General features: G+C 31.3%; 1 protein-coding gene and 1 long non-coding RNA gene across 5 annotated transcripts in view; both read left to right on the top strand.

Annotated features, from left to right (window-relative positions):
* Nucleotides 1-24,095, top strand: part of LOC127727976 (general transcriptional corepressor trfA-like) — a 143,362-nt gene that overhangs the window by 61,439 nt on the left and 57,828 nt on the right. The window contains exons 7-10 of one of the 4 annotated variants that reach the window (XM_052235115.1): nt 1,190-1,357; nt 4,046-5,032; nt 8,009-8,149; nt 11,807-13,786. The exons of the other annotated variants lie outside the window; for them this stretch is intronic. Coding sequence (XP_052091075.1) covers nt 1,190-1,357; nt 4,046-5,032; nt 8,009-8,149; nt 11,807-12,132 — 1,622 coding nt within the window. The 3' untranslated portion in view covers nt 12,133-13,786. Of the gene's footprint in view, nt 1-1,189; nt 1,358-4,045; nt 5,033-8,008; nt 8,150-11,806; nt 13,787-24,095 lie in introns of those variants that run through there. 4 annotated transcript variants of the gene reach the window in all.
* On the top strand, nt 13,786-21,105 carry LOC127728008 (uncharacterized). Its single transcript, XR_007993964.1, has 2 exons — nt 13,786-16,133; nt 16,784-21,105. It is a non-coding gene; the product is annotated as an uncharacterized LOC127728008 (long non-coding RNA).

Raw genomic sequence — 24,095 nt, 5'->3', positions numbered from 1 at the left:
TGGGTTTGAGTTTGGGGGTAATTGCCCTAAACGTTTAGAAATTTGGGGCCAAAAAAGGGCCAAAAAACAAGCATTTTTGTAGTTTCCAGACAATAACTTGTGTTCAAGTGTATGGATCTCTCTGAAATTGTACTGCAAGGTACCATACCACAAAGGGAAGGCTGGGATTGAATTTGGGGGTGATGAATCATAAGGGGGTCAAAAAATTGGGGGGGGGGGGATTTTTTTTCCCTTTTTTTTCTGTAAAATTTTCCATTTTAAATTGGTTATTTCTGATTTATATATAAAAGCAAATAGTAATGATATGGTTTGAATAGGTAAATTAAAAAATTTTAAGTTCTTAGACCACATTCATTCTGTGTCAGAAACCTATGCTGTGTCAAATATTTAATCACAATCCAAATTCAGTGCTGTATCAAGCTTGTTGTGTCCATACTTGCCCCAACTGTACAGGGTTCGATCTCTGCGGTTGTATCAAGCTGCGCCTAGAGGAGCATTTTATTGCTTATTATCTTGAGAAACTTTAAATAGGAAAAATTATCAGTAGGACAAGATCTACAAATTTGTAAAACATGGTTGAAATCATCAGTCTATTCTTTATCATGTTTATAGAAGTTATTGCTCTTTAATGAAGGTTTTGAAAAAAATATCAGCAATACAAGATCAACAATAAAGAAATCTTATTCATGAGTTTAATTCTAGTCTTTAATGTTGGAGAGTGTCCATTATTTAAAATGCACATAGATTCAGGTTAGTGACACACGTTCTTTATGGCCTCTAGTTTTTTTCTGCCAGTTGTTCTATGCAATTAATAGGCACCCATTGAATGATTTTCATTGATGAAATGTGGTCTAGTATTTGAAGTAAATACATGTATTGCACATCATATATTGATATGGCAAAAACTACTTCCACTACAGCTAGCATGCAGGAAAAAGGAGGATCAGTAACTTTAAGTGTGCAAAAATGTTCTGCTGTTCATACCATTTTCACATTCTGATATGAAACAATCACTCTTTAAATACTGGCATCAAAACTTAAACATGTACATGTATTTTCTAGCCTTATTAAGGGAGATAAATTAATCCTCTTTGAAATCATTTCTTGCTTTTATTCTGTAGACAAGAACCACAAAATTACAAATGAAAATTGAAAAAAATATGCAAAAATATTGTGACATCTGTTTTAGTGGAGACGTTAGAGCCAAGTTCTATAATAAGTGCTCTTGAGATGAAAGTCCTCCTAAAAGTGTCAGAATCTGTGGGGATTTTTCATGGACCAGAGTCAACTGGAACATGTTGGAGAGTAGGAAAAGATAAAGTCATGACTGCTGCTCATGTTGTTAAGGATAATATATGTGAGTATAAGGTTGTTATGTACATTGTATTTTCATTTGTTTGATAAATTACAAATATTGTGAAAATTTATTATTTTGCCACTAATAAAATATATGATAATAGAAATGTTGCAGAAGACCCTCTTGCATTCTTATGAGTACCAGTTGTACTTCTCTTCTTCACTTGTTCCTCTATTTGTACTGGCCTAAGACTTCATTTATTTCATATGAAAAAATGATAAGGCAGCTGTCCTTTTTATATGAATGCCAAAATTTGCAGCCGTATAATGGTATGGTGATGTTGTGAAACTTCAATTTAACCCTGAACTGGGATGGCCGACGAATCGATTCGACTAAGCATGTATAGTTATTTATAAGGAAGAATGTCAACATTTATAAGCAAAACATGGCAGCCACTGGGAAGATTTTTTCCATTGACTGATTCTGCTCACAAAAATTCATTCAAATACAGTTAAAACGATGATTTACATATTTTTTATAATCTATGATTTGAAATAAAACAGACCTAGAAAATTCGTTGCACATTCTTGTCTGTGTATTTATATTTATAATATATTTATAATTATGTTTACATCTGATCATATGACCTACAGAATTCTATGGAGATCATCTCTAGGGTTAACCAGAAGGCGTCTAATCTAAAATACACACACAAAATGTTGATACATTATAACGAGTAAATTTTAAATATCATATTATGGATACCCATCATCAATGGACACTACACAGGAAAAAACAAATATTTTGGAAACCTGCTTCGCAGAGCAGTGATAGAACAGTTTCTGGTTAATGATGCCAAACCTCATCATGAATATGCCAATATCAAATACAATAAGAAATGGAAGTTTTGACTGTACGATGTCTGCGGCTAGAATGACAACCTAGAAATTTTTTTCACATACCATACCTGTCAACCTCTGAAACTGAAAATGCAGGTCATGACCTGCATTGAAGAAAATGTCAGGTCATAACGCGTACAAACTTTTTCGGTCCAATTTTAGTATTGAGAGGTTTTTTATACGCCTGCAAAAAATTTTGCGGTCGTATATTGGTATCACGTAGTCGTCGTCGCCGTCAGCGTCATCCGAAGACATTTGGTTTCGGGACAATAACTTTAGTATAAGTAAATAGAAATCTATGAAATTTAAACACAAGGTTTATAACCACAAAAGGAAGGATGGGATTGATTTTGGGGGTTATAGTCCTAACAGTTTGGAAAAAGGGGGAGGGGAGGTGGAAAAAAAATTGGGGGGGGGGGGGGTAAAAAAGAAATTGTGGGCGGGGGAATTTTTTTTTTTTCACATTTCAGAAATTAAAAAGAAAGGAGGGGTATAATTCGCAACAGCATAGTGTATTGCACAAAAGCAAAAAATTGAATATAAATTCAAATCATATAACCAATTCTAAGATCTTTGACTACAGTTATTCTGTGTCAGAAACTTATTATGTGTCAAATATTTAATTACAGTCCAAATTCAGACCTGTATCAAGCACGAATATTGTGTCCATTTTTGCCCCAACTGTTCAGGGTTGAACCTCTGCGGTCGTATCCAGCTGCGCTCTGCAAAGCAATTTATTTTTATATACTATAACATATACATGTACCACTGAGTTTCCTAAAAATAATCACTTTTGTATTTGTTAAGTATATAAATATTTTTGTCAGCCGAATTTTTCTTCTTGTCTAAATAAAGACATGACAATGGATACCAAGGATGCGAGTTCATTTGCAGAATATCTAACTCAAGATTTGTGAAAAAGGTCATTTATTCAGAATATCATAAAGCATTATACAACTGACAGTGATGGACAATTATGTCATAAAACAAAACTGAATAAATGACAACAATTGCAAAGGTGGGGAATAAATACCGCCACCCATCAGTAAACAAATTACAAAACATAAACAAACAAATTTATACAATCAACATTTGATATAATAAAATAATAAAAAAAACTTAGTAAAGAGGGTGTAGGTGGGTGGGAAATTGAAAATCTTTACTTTTCTTGCAAAACAAAAATAGCGTCTAGTAGCATTCAGTGCAATTGCGATAATGCGGGCGCAACCAGATGCTTGTTAAAAGTTAGCATGCACTTTATCCTCATTGGTCAAATAAAATATTTGTGGCTAATGATAATTAGTATTGACCCTGATCATGCCATGACCATGCTGACCTTGACTGCCTGTAATCAAAAACTTGCATATTTCCTAGACAAAGACCATGGAAATTTTTGGTTTCTTATTACAACATTGATAACAAATAAACCGTATACAAGTTGAAACAGTAGCCTATATAGCTAAAAATTAGTGTATAAAAATTTACTGCCAAAAATGTTTTTATTACCATAAAACTGATTTTATCATTAATTAATAAAATTGATTAAATATCTTTCTAAAGCAATGCCCTTTTATTGTTTTATTCACACTAGTTTACTTCTTTTTATTAATGAATGTCATAAACCCCAGCTGTACATGTAATTAGAAATCAATTATAGCTAATGTGCTCCTATACACAGGAGGAAGATAAATAGAAAGAAGTTAGTGTGTTTCCTTTCAGTGTAATATCTAGAGCATATGGATTTGATTTAAAGCTTTTACATTTAAGTGATAACAAAATTATTCTCTCCAACAAAATTGAATGTCTTTTTTCTCTCTATATTCCTATTAATAATTTATATTTTGAACAGGGAGTACCTTCAGTAAATTTCTAAATGAAACTAAATATAAGGAATGCTATGTTGACTTTAACTACAATGGCAAAAAATCAAAAGATACAGATTCCAAGTATGTTTTTGATATAGAGAGGACTGAGTATTTTGATCCAGATACTTTAGATGTTGCAGTTCTTAAATTAAAAAGAGAAAAACATAAGGAATTCCCACCTCCTTTAGAATCATTTAAGATTCTGGATCCTGAAAAGAATGATGATCAACATATCTATTTAATTGGCCATGATAAAGGTAATAAATTACACATTAATTATGGAATCGGACTCTGGAATCCTACAGAAAAAAGACTGAAAGACTTAGAAAAGTTTTGTCAGGAGTATGGAAAAGAAAATGGTTACAAAGAGTTGGACAGAAAAGATAGATTAGTAATTCAATGTAAATTTGTCAGTGGTGCTTCAGGATGCCCTGGTGTTATTATACATGAAGACAAGGCTACTGTTGTTCTTATTTATACTCGAGGATTTCCAGATTTTTATTTTAGTAAAAACTTTCCGGAAAAAAAAAAGCGAGAATTTCCAAATGAGAGACTACTCCAACAAGGAGTCAACATTGGGCCTGTTTTCGAATCTATGACCAAAGATAAAATGTATTTAGATTTGAGAAATGAAATCTTCCCACATCAAGCCAGTGAAGAACAACAACAGCTAAATGGTCAACACCAGTATGCAATAGATGGTGCCAAAAAGTCCATTAACCCATACAATCCAGAAAGTTCATTTGAAAATGTAAAGAATTTAGAGGATCATATAACTGTAAGACATGAAACCGAAAATAATATGGCGAAAGTGACTACTTGCACAGAAGGACATTCTGAAACAGCAATACAACATGCAGCCAAATATAAAAGACACGAATCGTATGATCTTGCAACTGGCAAAAGAGAAAATATAGCTTATCCTCATATGAAACCTCCTGCAGATGACACTGACAAAACTTTACAACAAGGTAATGATCAGAATATTGCATTTCATATAAATGAACAGAATTTTAAACAAGGTAAAAATATTATTAATATAAAAATAAGGAGATGTGGTATGATTGCCAATGAAACAACTATCCACCAAAATTCATATGAAGTGGATGTAAGCAATTATAGGCAACCGTACGGTCTTCAACAATGAGAAAAACCCATACTGACATAAAAAATATAAACAAATACTAATGGCCTTATTTATAACAAAACAATTTACGAAAAACAAATATGACAGACATGAACCAACAACAACCACTGAACTACAGGCTCCTGACTTGGGACAGGCACATAAAGAATGTGGTGGGGTTAAACATGTTTGTGAGCGCTTTACCCTCCCCCTAACCTGGGACAGTGGTGTAACAGTACAACATAAGAACAAACTATAAAAATCAGTTGAAAAAGGCTTAACTCATCAGATGGATACAAATAGAAATACATCTAACAAAAACACAGAGTGGACATTGACTGGTACTTATACATCCCCACAACAAAAAGACACTAAGTACAGATCTGAGAGTACTCGCAGTTACTGACAGCTAGTTCAAAGCCAATAACAACTAATAAAAAAAATCATGTATCTAAGACTAAAATACCAATCAGTACACATCCAACATCCAATGGATTTAGTGTAAAGACATCATTAACAGTCAGAGAAAAACATGACCTTGTGCAATGCCAAACTAAGATAATTGACAGATTGTAACTTAGGGCTGTTCCATTAAAACATACATGGTACCCATGGTAAAACTGCTGATAACAGGAAGTAAACTGCATATACAAAAAAATCTTTCCCAGAGTTTGAATAATTTGACATTGGTTTCAAAATTTCTTACATTTTACATTATGTTGTACAAATTTAATACCCACAGATAAAAATTCCAAAAATGTATTATTTATATTCCATCAAATCATTTTTTATATGCCTGTCAAAATTTTGACGGGACGTATTATGGTATACAAATGTCGTTTGTCTGTCTGTCTGTCCGGCGTAAACATGTTGCACCTTAACTTGAGAACGACTTATCCAAATTTCATGAAACTTAACATAGTTGTTTCTTATGATGGTCAAACGATCTGTATACTTTTTGGTGAAAATAAGATTAAAACTTTTTGAGTTATGGGACTTAGTAACTAAAACAGGTGTGTTTTTTTTTTCACATGTCGCGCCGTATCTCAAAAACAATTTATGATTATTGCTTAAAACTTTAAACACTTCTTAGTTATATTAATCTTAAGATCTGTATACTTTTTGGTGATGATTTAAAATTTTTATTTTAGAGATATTGAGTATTTTGTAAAAAAATGGGGAGGGGTTTTTCACATGTCGCGCCGTATCTCTAAAACGATTTATGATTATTGCTTAAAATTTTACACACTTCTTAGTTATATTAATCTAAAGATCTGTATACTTTTTGGTTTTGATTCAAAATTTTATTTTTGAGATATTGATTTTTTTTTTTTTTAAATGGGGGTTTTCACATGTCGTGCCGTATCTCATAAACAATTTATGATTATTGCTTAAATTTTACACACTTCTTAGTTATATTAATCTAAAGATCTGTATACTTTTTGGTTTTGATTCAAAATTTTATTTTAGAGATATTGAGTTTTTTGTGAAAAATGGGGGGTTTTCGCATGTCAGGCTGTATGTCAGAAACTGTTTATGATTATTGCATAAAAATTCACACACAAGATGACGGGCGTATCATGCGCTCATGGCGCAACTGTTTATTTACTGAAGACTAATCTCCAGTTTTTTAATAGCCCTAGGAAAATGTAGGACAATGAATGTGCTAGGATATAGGGATTATAAACAACTGGAGTTTCTTCGAACAAAATATTTAAAGCTTAAAGGAATGAAGACTTATTTGTTGCTTCTGTATACAAAAATATTGAAATTTCAGAAACCATTATGATGTATAATGAGAACCTGTTATTGTTTTATAGTAACTCAAAACTTTTAGTGAGCTTCATGAGACACAGTTGGAATATTCTTTGGTCAGACTGAAATATAGTTTGCTATACTCGTTTCAATAACGATTCCTTAATATTTTGTGACTCCTCTGGTATTTCCTCTCCCCAGCAACCCTTTTACACTCACCTTAAATATTTTAGGCGGCATTAGGTTTCACAGTCTGTGAGTCCATATGTTATTATTCAGTATTGGTACATGTATTTCCACAACTAGGAGTTTATTTTTTTTGTACAACCAAATTAATCAATGAATGATTGTTTTTTCAAGGAGAAATATTAAGTTCCCATTGATTGAATCCCACAGAGAACAATAGCTATTGTATTTTTTCGATGAGATAGTTTACTTTGCAAAAATTTACATAGCCAGGTAAACACCAACTGGTTCTATTGAAAGGTTTTATTTCCTTCACAATGAATTAACTAAAAGATCACAAAAGTGAAATACATGTACTCACCATTAAGTACTATTATAATTTTAATGGTGTATTGATATGTGACTTTTAGTTGATTTAATGGAGTATTTATAAAGGTAACCATGGTAACCATGCAAGGGTTCTGATTCTACAGATTTCATTTGTATTATTTGACATTATTTTATTTCCCTACGTGAATTTCATTCTGCCCAATGCTTCATTTAATCCTCTATTGCAGCTTTTTGACTTTGTACATGGTTTGTCCTGACTAATGTTATCAGAGCTAACTTCAAAAATTTTGAAACAACCCATTTGGGTTAAGGGAATTCTCAAGTCAATACAACGAAAAGATTTATCAGAATTTCAGGATATGGATAATCATAAAATATATGCTAAACATTGTTTTGGCTGAATTGCTGTGCTGATTTCCAATAATCGTCATAATGTAATTCTCAGTTGATGCTGTATGATATCTATACAAATATATCTAGGTTTATATTCAGAAAACACAATAGTCAATACTTTCAATCTCATTTTTTTTTATTATCATTTAATTTACAGAAACAAACTTAGATGTAAATCAAGATGGCCAGTCAAGAATGGAAAATGCTGCTTCGGGGAAAAATGACATGGTTCAAGAAGAGAAATCAGTGCCTTATACAAACCCTGGGAAAACACAACCTGTCACAGATATAACTATTGGTAAGATTTGTCATATAAAAAAACAAGATACTAAGAGTTAAAATGAAAAGTCAAAGAAGGATTTCATAATACAATAACAGATTTGTAGATGTGGTTTATCTTTGCTTCAAATTAAATTATAAAATTAACCATGACGTGTGATACTTTGCGGAATGGAAAAAGTCTTAGGTTGATCTGCATTTTGTCCAGTTTTGTGTTTATTAAGCCACAAAAACAAGCATTGGAATAGGAGAGACTTTTGCTCAGATATGAAAAGAAGAGAAGATATGATAAATTTTTGTCTCGCATGCAACAATATCGCAAAATGTTAGACATAGGGATGTTAATTTGTTGTATACAGCTTTTTATATCTGTAGATAGAATAGCTGGACAATTCAATTTATATTGTATACAGATGCCATATGCCAGAAGTTTCCTTCTAATGTGTATGTCCTTGACCTCATTTTCATGGTCAATGACTTCTTAATAAACTGTATATTTTTTGGTACATGATTTTTATTGTTATTATGAATAATAAGACAATTAACCGTATTTGGTATAAACAAGGAGTTAATTGAATCTGGAATAATTTTTAATTCTGGAAAATTGATAAGAAATATATGATAAAAACTAACCCAACTGAATAGGGTTAGTCATGCACGCATGGCTAAGGTTAATTTTACTCTCACTGATATTTCAGTATGAACTAACTAACCTCCCTTAGCCATGAATGCATGGCTAACCCTCATAAATTGGGTTAGTTTTTATCATACATTTCTTATCAATTTTCTAGAATTCCAAATTATTCCAGATTCAAATAATTCCTTGTTTATATAGGTTCATTGCAAGGGATGATTATTTAAGTCAGATTGGGTTCACTTGCCCTTAACCTCATTTCATGTTCTCAGTTTTAGTTTTCTGGGTCTGTTTTTTGTTACTACAAGCAATAGTTCAACATTATTTGGGGGTATAGATAGAATGATTGTAAGGCATACATTATAATATTAAGAGATGTGGTATGATTGCCAATGGGCAAAACCCATACCATATAGTCAACTATAACATTATTCATGTCTGTCTTGCAGGGTTCTTCTGACCTTGACCTTGTTCTCATTTTTTATAGTCAACTCTTAGTTTTGGTGATTAGGTCTGCTTCTTTGATACTATAAGAACTAGATCTGCTATATTTGGTTTATAAAATAACTCTTCTGTATTAGACCTTGACTTTATTTTCGTTGTTCATTGGTCATGCTTAATTTAAAAATAAGAAGATGTGATATGATTTCCAATAAGACAACTCTCCACAAGAGACCAAATGACATAGAAATTAACAACTATAGGTCACCATACGGCCTTCAACAATGAGCAAAACCCATACTGCATAGTCAGCTATAAAAGGCCCCGAAATGACATGTAAAACAATTCAAATGAGAAAACTAATGGCCTAAATTATGTACAAAATAATGACCAAAAACAAATTTGATACACAGCAACAAACAACAACTACTGAATTACAGGCTCCTGACTAGGGACAGGCACTTACAGAATGTGGCAGGATTAAACTAGTTTGTTGGCGCCATACCCTCCCCCTAACCTGGGACCAGTGTAAAGGCACAACATAAGTCAGTTTCACATATACATGAACCGGTACTTTAAACAATACCAGTAAGTCAACTGTATTTGTGTATATGTCCAAGATAGTATTCTGTCTGGTATACCATACAGCAAATAGGCAATATCCTTACATTTTGATCTTTTCTCCTGTTTCATAGCAAGTTCAAATACATTCTATATTTTCCTACAATGTACAAATATTGTTTTTTATCCTGCAATTTAACATTTATGCTTATAATAGAAAGACAAAGGATATGGGGTATCCATATAGTTTTTTTTTATTCCAAACAGTTGCATTTTGTTTTGAATGAAATCAACATGACTTGAAAGCTGACTGCAATGAGGACCCCCAAATTGAACTGTGACGTAACCAGTAGTTTGAATATAACTGGTCGCTCATTACAGAAGGGGGATACCAGGATACTATGAGCGTACACTATACTTTTAATGCTTCATGTTATCTGTCAACCTGTATAAGTATAGTAGAAGGTTGATTGCAGGATGAAAAATAATAATGGGTAGTGAAATACTGTTAACAGTATTCATAAGCAAAAAATTGAGATCTACGAATCATTTCATTGTTCTTTTATATTAAGCTTTCTGGAGGACCATTATATTTTGGTGAGGAGAGAGTGGGGCCTATAAAGAATTTTTATCCAGATTTTCATGTAAAAAAATAATGTGATCCTTATACATTAAAGTTGACCAATGCTGTTTATTTGAAAACAAATAATTTGTTTCTTAAAAAAAAAGTTTTGATCTTGAATAAGAGAAAAAATAAATGTACCAAGTGAACAATTCATCGTCCTAAGAGCCTATACCCCGGTAGTTTTATTTGTATTCTTTGTAAAAATAATCTACATCTGTCTGCAAATGAAATTTATATAGCAATAGATATAAGAAGATGTGGTATGAGTGCCAATGAGACAACTCTCCATCCAAGTCAAAATTTATAAAAGTAAATCATTATAGTCAAAGTATGGTCTTCAACACGGAGCCTTGGCTCACACCGAACAGTAAGCTATACAGGGCCCCAAAAATTACTAGTGTTAAACCATTCAAACGGGAAAACCAACGGTCTAATCTATATAAAAAACGAGAAATGAGAAACACTTATGAACCACATCAACAAACGACAACTACTGAACATCAGATTCCTGACTTAGGACAGGTGCAAACAAATGCAGCGGGTTTAAACGTTTTAATGGTACCAAACCTTCACCCTTTTTCTGAAACAAAAGTGTAACATCACAACATAGAAAGACACACTATACAAATATAGCCTTTGTATGAGGTCGATACAAGGATATATTGACCTGAAAGAAGTATATTGACTGAGGACGAAGTCCGAGGTCGATATACTTCTTTGGGTCGATATATCCTGTATTGACCTCATACAAAGGCTATATTTGTTATATTATTAATTTTCGACCATATTTGTATCAAAATCGTCATTTGATTTTGTTGGAATTTTATAGATATTATATTGTCTCCTTGACAATAACAACATATTAGTTGTTATTTCATTTACTTTTATTTTGTTTGTTTGACATCTTATGTATTTGAAAAAAAAAATTGTCAAATAATCGATCACAGATGTCATTTGTTTCAAAACGTTGAACAATATCCTGAAATTTATTACATGACGTCACAAAGTATATCGGTTTTTAGATATTCTAAAAATAACCGTGCAATATGCTTTTTGCTGTGCAATATGCTTTTTGCTATCCGCCGTTTTCTCTCTACCTTCGAAAATATAGTTTAACATGTGACTATCCCTAAACGAATCAAATTTGTTAAAATATACGAATTAATAATATTATAAAATATCAACTGAAATAGCTTAACTCAATCAAAGGACATATTAACACCAAGGAACATACACTGAACAAGTATGGTTTCAAAATGTACATGCATGGGCATCAAAACTCAACCAAAATTTTTGAATTCATATTCTGTCCCACTCGAAATAATTTACCACGTCATAAAAAATAAGCAGAATTAAATTAATTTTAAATTAGTTTTGGGTGAAGACAGTTGGCAATTTTATAATATATTTTGTAGAAGAATGGATTGGACATGACATACAGGCATACCAAGGAAACCAATTAAAAGACTTAGACCTTTCACTCCTCAGTAAAGCAATAAATATTTCAAAAGCAAATAGTGTTGCATTGCAACTTGGATTAAGTCAGTCAGATTTTGAAATAATTACGTATCAAACTGGAGCAGACTTATGTTACCTCATTTTGTATAAATGGAGAAACAAGACCGGTAATGCAGCAACTCTTGAAAAACTAATTGGAAACCTGTTCTGTGCCTGGGAATCTGATAATGGTAGTGTGTTTACTGCAGCATTAAAGTCTGCAATTCTAAAAGTAATGAAATGATACTGGAACGTTTAATGTGTGCTTTCTGGGGGATACAGAAATGGTGATGTCATTCCGTCCAACATTGTAAGTGCTCTCACACATACAGTTCTCATCAGATTGTAATGAAACTTATGTCAAAGGTTCACATCAGCTATTTCTGAGAAAATTCCAGTATATGGACTTGTTGATAAAAAGAAATTATCATGTTCATTTTTGTTGTTTTATTGAATATTTAACAATAAACAAAAGCACTCAGTCACTTACTGATAACAAAATTAAGTTTAGAATAAATAAAACTTCAGAAATCTTTTATTTTGAGGTAGGAAAATATATCATTTATAAAATGCAAGGACGGAAAAAATTTCATTATGTTAGTATTTATTCATTTATTTATTGTAGTTAAGGGACCTGTTAACCCCATATTATCAAGGAAAAAAACCAGATAATACATAAATTAACAAACAAACAAATATTTTGCATATAAACAGTATGTATCAAAAGAATAAATTTTTACAAATGTGTAGCCTATTTTGAAATGCTTTTTACAATTGCAAACATTTGTCAAAGTTCGAAAGAGGTAAAATTGGCCAACTTATGTCAAATGTAAGATAATCTTTTTAAGTTTCATGAAAAGATTACAACTCAATTGTTTAATAACAGAGAAGGAAGAAATGATATACATCTTAAATTATTACATGTATAACATAAACTGTTTTTTCATGTTTATATTTTAAAAATCAAAGTCTCAGTCACATTCAATGGTGTTTCTCAAAAGTTTCAAATCTGATCCCAAGATTATCACATTAATATGACTGAAAGTAACATAATATTAAGTTTGAGATCTGGTTTTATATTATATTGAAATGTTGTTAAAACTATCATTTTTGTCGAGCCAGCAACATTTATGTTGTGAAAGTGAGACATAGTTATCTTAGATTCAGGCGTTGGCATCGGCTTCAGTGGCATCATCATTTAGGTTCAGTCTGTGGTTCATTTTTTTTAGGAATAACTTTGTCAAACCTTCATGGAATTTTATGAAATTTGGACAGAATCTTGTTTATGACCAAAATACAGAATTCAGAGCAAAAGTTTGAAAAATTTATATTTTTGTTTTTTGTATTTAACTGATGAATGGACTTTGTTTTTTTTTTTTTTTTTACATTTAACAAGTAGATACAGTCTTAGGTTAAATTTTGTTACACATCAATTACTTTGTCAAATCTTCATAGAATTTTATGACACTTTGGCAGAATTGTTTTTATGATTAAGAGATAATGTCTGATGCAAAAATATCGTTTTTTTCATTTTCAGTATTTTTCTGGTAGATGGAGTTTTTTTTACAGTTCACATTTACAGACAGTCTGGGTGGGATTAAACCTTTTTGGTAAAAAAACATGATAGATTTATTAAACCTCCATGGATTGTTATAAAACTTGGACAGAAGCTTGTCTTCAAGACCATGAAATAGCTCCTAAAGCAAAAGTTTAAATTTCTATTTAAATTCTGTAATTTACTGATAAATGGACTCACTTTGTAAGTCAACATTACACTTTAACACTGACAGCAGTAATTGCAAGCGAGACACAGGGTTCGGCAGAACCTCTTACAAATTTTTTTCTATCACTAAACAATTGTCATTGACAGAAGCGTATGCATTATTGTCAATGAAGGTCAAAATCATATCTTGTAATTTATTGCAATTATATCATAGGCTAGCAACATCAAAAATATAAATGTCGGAGGTTCACTTTTAGGTGTTTGCAGTGACAATGTGGACAGCTTATAAATTTGAAAAAGTATCTTTGAAATTTTGCAAGTTCAGAAATTTTTCACTGTTTTTATTATTGCAAAAATTGTTTTTTATTATTGCGAAAATTAATACTCGGTAGCTTTTACAAAAATGAAAACACACATTTGAAATTATTATATGTATGCAGCATTTCAGGAATTTGTAATAATTAATATCATATTTTTGTACATTACTCAACAATCGCAATAATTTTTGCATCCAAGCATTTCTGATTCAATGTACAGTACATGTGCAAAACATGTAATATTTTGAATATTGTTTTTCTAATAATAAATAACTTGTATATGGTAATTCAAACTCATGTGTAAGCATGTCTATATAATGCAGCAATGATATCAACAATCCTTCTCATACTTTACAAAATCAGAGGAACATCGCTTTTATGGCTGTTCTTCTGTTTAAAATCAGTCTTGATACTTTATAATTATATTTTATTACTCTTCATTGTATATTGAGATTATATTTATGTTCTTGGTTTTTATTTCATAACATTTTATATTGTTCTAATACTAAATTGTGATTTAAATTGTATTGTATCAGTGCATAATTTTTATGAATTTTACATGCAATTTCTATGAATTGTCCCTTGTCATTTATTTTATTATATAGATCTTATTGTTGCTGTAATGATATTTCCCCATATTTCAATATAAAAGTGTATTGTTTTGTATAAATACAGCCTTTCTTTTTTTCCCTTGCAATGATAGACTTGGAAGTGAGACTGTGTCCTACATCATTATCCATGGTATCAACCAGATTCGGTTAAACCGGAAACATAATTATTATCTCTTAGTTTAGTGTATTAAGTTTTTCAATACTTTCTTATCTTATAAACAGATTGTACAGTTTCAAGTTTACATTTTGTAATTTTTAATTCTTTGGCAATTTTTCTGTTTTTTTGCCCATTATTTTATATTACTAACATTCTAACAGCCAATTATTCTCCATTCTATATTCTTTAAAGTTTTAGGTCATTTTTCTCTTTCCTTGATTATTTTATGACCCATTATTCTCTATTCTGTACACCCAATCTAAACCCTCATTTAAGACCTTATGTTTTCCTGAAAATCCAGCAAATTTGTTACTTTAATATTATAAACTGTAATTTCAGGAATAAATTTGAAGTTGAGTTTGAAATATTGTGAAAAAGTAGTCCTGATGAAGGTTAATCCAGAAAATGGCTCAGAAGCGCCAAATTTATTAAGTGTTGCTTTCATATACTTTTATTGATAATTACATTTTAATTTACAATTGTAATATTCTACTGTAACATGTGCAGGTATCATATAATCAATCACACCTTATTGTCAATTATTGAATGTTTGTATATTGTATAACTGTAAAGGAGTAGGCCTGGTAAGACCCCTGTTTGGCCCCAAAATATAGCATTTTTACAAATTTGTTGAAAATGTAAACTCTAGCTATTTATTGGAAAGTTGAATACTTTTGTTACATAAATATTGGCTGTTTTTGGACAATAAAATACACATGCATCATGTACTAGCAACATTATTTCATGCAAAATTACTGAAATTTTAGCATTTGTGCTAATAATTTTTAGAAGCTTTTTGTCTAAAATGGAAGTAGCCGCACTTGTGTCAAATCTTAATATTTGAATATACATGTATGTAGTATTTGATGATACTACATAAGATGTATAAAGGTTGAGACAGAACACGAATGCGGCCACTAACATTTTAGACAAAAACCATCTGAAAAGAGACGCTTTATAGCATATTAGGTAGATTTTCATACGACCGCAAAAAAAATTTGTGGTCGTATATTGGTATGACGTTGGCGGCGTCATCGTCGTCGTCCGAAGACGCATTGGTTTTCGCACTCTAACTTTAGTTTACGTGAATGGATCTCTATGAAATTTTACCACAAGGTTCAATACCACAAAAGGAAGGTTGGGATTGATTTTGGGGGTTATGGTACCAACAGTTCAGGAATTAGGGGCCAAAATGGGGCCAAAAATAAGCATTTTTGAAAGTTCCAGGCATAACTTGTGTGTTAGTGTATGGATCTCTCTGACATTGTACCACAAGGTTCCATATCACAAAAGGAATGCTGGGATTGATTTTGGGGGTAATTGCCTCAAATTTTAGGAATTAGGGGCCAAAAAAGGGGCAAAAAACAAGCATTTTTCTAGTTTCATGACAATAACTTGTGTGTAAGTGTATGGATCTTTCTGAAATTGTACTACAAGGTTCCATATCACAAAGGGAAAGCTGGAATTGAGTTTGGGGGTAATTGCCCAAAATGTTTAGGAATTAGGGGCCAAAAGGGGGCCAAAAATAAGCATTTTTCTACTTTCCAGACAATAACTTGTGTTCAAGTGTATGGATCTCTCTGAAATTGTACTGCAAGGTTCCATACCACTAAAGGAAAGGCTGGGATTGATTTTGGGGGTAATTGTCTCAAAATTTTTTAGGAATAAGGGGCAAAAAGGGGGCAAAAAAACAAGCATTTTTTCTAGTTTCCAGACAATAACTTGTGTGTAAGTGTATGGATCTTTCTGAAATTGTACAACAAGGTTCCATATCACAAAGGGAAAGCTGGAATTGAGTTTGGGGGTAATTGCCTAAAACGTTTAGGAATAAGGGGCCAAAAGGGGGCCAAAAATAAGCATTTTTTTCTACTTTCCAGACAATTACTTGTGTTCAAGTGTATGGATCTCTGAAATTATACTGCAAGGTACCATACCACGAAGGGTAGGCTGGGATTGATTTTGGGGGTAATTGCCTCAAAATTTTAGAAATAAGGGGCCAAAAAGGGCCAAAAAAACAAGCATTTTTCTAGTTTCAGGACAATAACTTGTGTGTAAGTGTATGGATCTTTATGATTTTGTACAACAAGGTTCCATATCACAAAGGGAAAGCTGGGTTTGAGTTTGGGAGTAATTGCCCTAAACGTTTAGGAATTTGGGGCCAAAAAGGGCGAAAAAACAAGCATTTTTCTAGTTTCCAGACAATAACTTGTGTTCAAGTGTACGGATCTCTCTGAAATTGTACTGCAAGGCACCATACATTGTAACACAAAGGGAAGGCTGGGATTGAGTTTGGGGGTGATGAATCATAAGGGGGTTCAAAAAATTTGAGGGGGGATTTTTTCCTTTTTTTTCTTTAAAAGAAAATTTTCCATTTTAAATTGGTTGTTTCTGATTTATATATAAAAGCAAATAATAATGATATGGTTTGAAAAGGTAAATTAAAAATTTTTTAAGTTCTTAGACCACATTCATTCTGTGTCAGAAACCTATGCTGTGTCAAATATTTAATCACAATCCAAATTCAGTGCTGTATCAAGCTTGAATGTTGTGTCCATACTTGCCCCAACAGTTCAGGGTTCGACCTCTGCGGTCGTATCAAGCTGTGCCCAGCGGAGCATTTTATATATATTTAAGCTTGCATTTGAGGGTCAAATTTTAATGACCAAATCAGTTCAAATCTTTTACATAAACTAATTAAATCGACTGAAGTAGACACTTAAGTGTTTAAAAAATGTCAAAAATCTTTCATCAGATGTATTTCAAATTTTAGGCCAAATATAGCTTTACTGGACCGGACCTTCTCCTTTACTGAATTTTCAGTTATTAATCATGAAAAATATTTTTATATTAAATTTGTTGAATGGGCCTCTTTCTTGTTCAGTTTAATTTGAAGTTAGTGTTTTTTGTCATTAGTATAGATCAGTAGAATTATTGAAATATTTTTCAGTATAACTTAAAAACATGCTACGCTCCTTTTGCTAAAAATTGTTACATGTGTGTGATTCACTGACAAAATTTTAAAAAAATAATCCCTACAGAAAAATAAAATGTCGAAGATCAAAGATTGCAAAGTTGTGATATAAAGAGTGCAATTATATAAATAAAACAATCAACATGTTTTAGTTAATTTATTTTACCGTACTTTAATTGATCAAGGTATCATTTTTTGTCAAACAGTGAGCACAATAATCGGTCATATTTGTTTTTTCGTAAATTGTTTTGTTATAAATTAGGCCATTAGTTTTCTCAATTGAATTGTTTCAATCTTTCATGTCGGGACCTTTTATAGCCAACTATACGGTATGGGTTTTCCTCACAAGGCCGTATGGTTGCCTATATAATATTGAGAGGTCCCATCATGTTAAAGTCATCACCAATGAAATGAGTCAATACAGTAACATGTGCAAGTCATCACCAATGAAATGAGCCAATACAGTAACATGTGCAAGTCATCACCAATGAAATGAGCCAATACAGTAACATGTAGAAAAAACTATATGCAGATCTCTTGATGTTTATTTATGCTTTTATTCTGTGGTAGGATGTTTCTCTTATTGATGTTACACCACATTACTTTTCTCATAATTATGTACCTTTTTAAAAATAATTTGTCGATCTGTCCTTGAATCTTGAAAGTTCATTCTTTAACCAATGAATGGATTTCAAGGAGAAATCATTTCAAAGAATTATAGCATGTTACCACGAATTTCAATTTAAACACAAATATTTATTTTAAAAAGACCATAGTTTCATTATAAGATGTGATCATACAGGTGTGACCGATAATTGGCAGATTCCATATAAGAAATTGAAATGTCTGTCAAAATGAATAAATAAATAAAAATAATAATTACTGTTATTTTAAAGATAATCTGTGAATGTTTTGAAGAATAATGATGTTAGAAGAAATTATAAAAATAATTTTTGGATATGATTGTTTCCATTTAAAGTAGAAATGATTAAAAAAAGTTGAAAAAATGCAAAGATTTTGACAGAATTAACTCCCATTTTTTTACACAATGTTTATGTGTTGCAATGCTTTATGTTGACACTTGTATACTGGTATTTACTAGTGTAGTCTGCTTATTCAAACATCCCTGTTCCCAAATTTGTTACTTTTTTTAGTCAAAAACATCTGTGATATATATTTTTTTTCACTTTCAAATATCTTGCTTTATAGCTCAGTGTCTGTCAATAAATCTTATGTCAGGAACATCGCTGTAAAAACTTTCAAAATCATTGTAGGTTCCAATATATGCCAGTTAAAACTGTAAGTCATGCTGTGCATAAGAAAAAACACATGTTGATTCTTTCATTTAACTTTATTCAAGCAATAGTTTTAACTTATATGTTTCCTACATAAGATCTGTCAAACTTGTTTTCTTATGTCTGAAACATTTGAATGTGCTAACAGTTAAAGTTCTTTGACCTGTAGTGAAATCTTGTTAGATGTTAGGCTGCAGTAATTTCCAGGAGTTTTAAAAATGACTTTCAACTAGGATTTGATTTCCAATGTCTGTCAAAAAAAACAAATATATATTGTCTGTCAAAATATCTAATGTATGAAAAATCTTATGTCAGAATCAAGTCTGTCAAAATCTTATGTCAGAAACCCAATTTGTCTGTCAAATCTTATGTCATAAATAATAAAGTCTGTCAAATCTTATGTCAGAAAAAATAAAGTCTGTCAAATCTTATGTCAGAAAAAATAAAGTCTGTCAAATCTTATGTCAGAAACAATAAAGTCTGTCAAATCTTATGTCAGAAACAATAAAGTCTGTCAAATCTTATGTCAGAAACATAATATTTAAGGCTTCGTTTATTTAAAAAGGATGATGCTCATAATTTTTTTTTTGGTCAAATTGTCTTTATCTTTATTAGTAAAGCATGTATTCAAAAACAGAAGTTCATTGCTTATGATTTTTGCCTAACGTGCTTATGGGAGTTGTTTCACTTTCTTATATGGAATCTGCCAATTAAGATATTGAGGTATCATACACGTGAACTATATATGCCTTCCATGCAATTTCCGAAATTCAGTATGCAAACGCTTCAAATTTGGGTATTTAAGTCCGGCGTTTTAAAAAAATTATTCATTCTCTGTGAACATGGTACGAATATCAGAGGCTCAAAGATGGCAAATTATCAGCATGCGGTCAACAGGGATGCAGAAATAACAATGATCCTATGGTTTAATGCAATCAGCAGGCCAAATGTGTATTAGATTTGATAGACGAGCGTCATGACATTTAAATAAGGCATCATCTCAAAAGTATGAATTTATATTGACTCAATCAGCATAATTATGAGTAGCAATGCTAAAAAACTATTTGTTTAAGCAAACAATTGTAAGTGACGGTCTTTCCACCTTTCCCTGTCATAAATGTTTACCGAACATGTTTTACTCCCAACAACTGATGAAATGACCCTTCCTCCTCCTCCTATATCAGAGCTAGGTTGGGGACCAGGTTTTCGATTAAATACACGGGCTGGGTTTCTAAGAACATACGAAAACGAAACTACTTTAAGAATATTTTTAAGATTCAAATACGATTAGAAAAAAAACATAATAGTAACAAATTTAAGAAGAAGGTCAGATTTCTATACAAATGAAAACAAAATGCACACAAAACAAATAAACAACACATAAATTCCGTGTGTCCCTAGAAAAATAGAAAATTTAAAAGGTACATGCAAGGACAATTTTGTAAGGGAGGGAGTGTTCAATCTTTGCACCGTTCCTAGAAATACCATTATTTGAATACAAATTACTGACATGTTGCAATTACCTGAACAGTGTGATTTAAGGGGATCCATTCCTTGTGCATTTAATCGAAAAACTGGTCTTTCCTTTTTATTTGTAGGAGGGCGAGCATTTAACATTCTCTGAGTAAAAACGTTGGTTTGAGGTCACACTAACAATCAACAAATTAATTGATCAATATCAAATAATCATCTCTCTTTTCGTTATGCAAACTGTCAATCAACCAACCAATTAAACTTTAATGATAAATGAATGATAAATTCGTCAACTTTGACATAATGCAAAATTTCAATCAAAACAACCAACATAGCCACATGTAGATATCCGTAATGTTATTTTTAATCATGCTACTATTGTTGATGAGAACTGTTTACATATGTCTGATAATGAAAAAATGATATTTCTTTTTACAAATGAAAGTATGGTATTTTATGCTGCCAAAATCTGCAATGAAATTTTATTAAAGCGAAAAAAGAATTTTAAACTCTTGATAGTTGACTTGTATTTGTATTATACTTAAAAAATTGTTTTATAGTTTCTCATAACTCTTTATAGAGTGGCTCTTTTTGTTATCTTGTTTTTTACTATGCTGTATATTTTATATGTAACAAGTGGTAAGACTTTAATAAAGTATTTTTCTTGTTTTGTCTGTCTTGTCTTGTACCAACCATCTAAAACCAACAAATCAACAAATGAATAAGAGCAACTTGTTACTTGATGTTATACTTATATTTAGCATCAAACCAATCAACCGATAATCATGTTAGAAAAAATGGAATGACTTTCACTCACGATTGTTTTCAATGTATTGGTAGCAATTAGAAAAGCTATTTATGCACTGATTTAATCAAAATTAAGTGCATCCTTTTGAGATGATCCCTTATTTAAATGTGTCAACGGTAAACATTTTATTAATCAATTCAATTCTTATCTGTCATACTCTTCTGATATATCATTTATCATACCCGTACAACTTTTGATACACACATGACGTCTGTTAAACAAGTTCGTTGAGTCTTTTTTGAAAAGCAGAAAAGGGTTCATTGTGTAAAACGGAAGAATATGTTCTGATTAACAAGGTTTGTGAAAAATTATGATGAAGGTTAATTAAACCAAAACAATAAATACAATTAACATATTTGTAGAACTTTCGAATTCAAGTGTGAATTTCAACATAATGTGTAACAGTTACATACCGATTGCAAATGTATGCAACCAATAAATAAATCATGATCTTCCAGACAAAAAATATAAATCAGTATACATCAAACATGTCAAACGAATTTAGTGTAAGGACTTCAATAACAGTCTGAGAAAAGAATGATTCTGTGCAATGCAAAAATATAATTATATATGTAGTATGGTCATGATGTAGAACATACGTTTTCATAACTGAATAGCAATACATATTAAGTTATATGTTTTAATTTATTAAAGAGATGATCAATGTTAGTACCGATAAAAACATATTCAAAGATCGTTCTACGGTGTAAAATTAATAACCTTTTGGAATAACTATACTCAACGGACGAATGAGTTTACATTGAGCGTATCTAATTAACGGGTTCTATAAACAACATGCATGATAACCGGGAAAAAATAAGATGTGATATCCCGTTTGTTATAAGAATTTTACAGGTACAGCCAAACTTCCAAACCAAATATTTTTATATATGAAAGAATTTAGCAAAAGTTTGAAGTTACTTTAGGTAACCATTCGGAAATCCCTGAATTCAAAATTTACCAGTTATATAGACACGGGCATAAAGAACAAGTTGGAAAATATACACACCGTAAAAAAATGCCAAGGAACAACAACAAAGAAGGAAGATTAACACCAGCAAACGAAAATAGTGTCTCTTGTCGTAAATGTTTGAATCAAGTTTCCAGTGTGAAACTAAAATATCTAAATCTAAAAACAGACAATTACAGCTGTTTTTATTTGCTCTTTTTAAAGTAAGTATCCTTAGCTAAAATTCGCAACATGACACAGAGTTCTTGGTTATTTGAAGAAAAACTATCAAAGTGAAGTTAAGTGTTATTACATTTATTACATAAAGTCCACACGTGTCTGAAATTGTACCAAATTCGCAATAAAAGACGGGGATTTACAGAAAAAAAACATTTCCACAAAATATTAAGTATGATAACCTTAGATCAAATGTTCGATGGACATTTTTCTTCAAACGGGAGGTAGATTGCAGAAATGTAGCACATTAAAGGAAATCAGTTGTGGCTTAAGCAGAAAATCCACGTGAAAATGAAATAAAGGGCAGTAACGGAACACAGTAATGCAACTATTTGACGGTTGTTTTAAATTTGAATGGTAATTTATTTTACGTACATGGATTTAAATTGTACTTCCATATAAAGTGTTATGAAATACATTCGAAACTTTTAGTCGAAGACGAACTACTTTCAACCGTAAAATACCCATGTTAATTTCAAATAAGTTATAAATTCACAGAACACTGAGCTCGAAAAAACATTCATATACATGTAATAAAAATCTATTCTAACTTAGATCAAAAGTACGATGAATTTAACACAGATCGGAACACCAATTAGAGATTACAAACAGCTACCAAAGTGTGAGTACAGTTACGAGTTGCCTCCATCACTAAACCAAGTCATCTAGATACAGAATCAGTAAATGTATCTTGAATTTTATTTAAATGTATTACTTACAGCTTGAAATGGTAAGCTCTACAACCCTATCATGCAGTTTTCTATGTTGTGTTTTTTGTACTGTTGTTTTTCTTTTGGTCTTTTTCTTTTTTTGCCATGGCGTTTTCATTTAATTTTCGACTTGTGCGTTAGAATGTCCCTTTGGTATCTTTCGCCTTTCTTTTAAAAGGAGTATCATGTTAGTGTTTGATGTATAATCATTTACACTACTAAGTGTTGAACTATAAAACACAAGATTGAAATGTTCAGTGAAACTCAAAGTAGAACTTATAACCGTCAAAAGAATAGACTGTTGTTATTTTTGTGAGGGGACAATCAAAAATCATAATTCTAATAAAAACCGACAACACAATGGATAAAAAGAAAAAAACGACAAAAAGACGAACAACAAAGACAAAATAGACACATAAAAGATTACTTAGTTTCTTTTTATCTTTGTATAACAGCAATATGTACAGGTTCAAAATACAGATACATTTTTTATTGCCTCTTAGTGAAAGAGTGTTAACAAAAATGTTAAATTCAAAAAGGGGACATCCATACAAACTGACAAAATCAAACGTAAGACTGTATCAACCAACGGAGCGATTGGAAAACAACTGTCATATTTCCGACTTGGTACAAGCAATAGTGTCACTATATTGAAATATATTAGCGTTTGTCATAAACAACACTAAAAGCTCAGATCGTGAAAATTATAAAGGGAACATTACCAGGTCGTTGAATAGACTTCTATCGAAAGGATACATACTGAATTCTGTAAATGATGTCCTTTTATAGAACAGTTGTACATGCATAAGTTGTAACATAAAACTCACTATTCATATATATAACGGTTGTCGTTTGTTGATGTATATCATATTTGTTTATCGTTTATTGTTTGTACATTAATCAGGCCGTTAGTTTTTCTCTTTTGAATTGTTTTACATTTGTCATTTCGGGGCCTT

Source organism: Mytilus californianus, unplaced genomic scaffold (assembly GCF_021869535.1).
Source record: "Mytilus californianus isolate M0D057914Y unplaced genomic scaffold, xbMytCali1.0.p SCAF_2, whole genome shotgun sequence".
NCBI classification, from domain to species: Eukaryota; Metazoa; Mollusca; class Bivalvia; order Mytilida; family Mytilidae; genus Mytilus; species Mytilus californianus.
The sequence above is the reverse complement of the archived record's forward strand: the minus strand, read 5'-3'. Positions and strand labels throughout refer to the sequence as shown.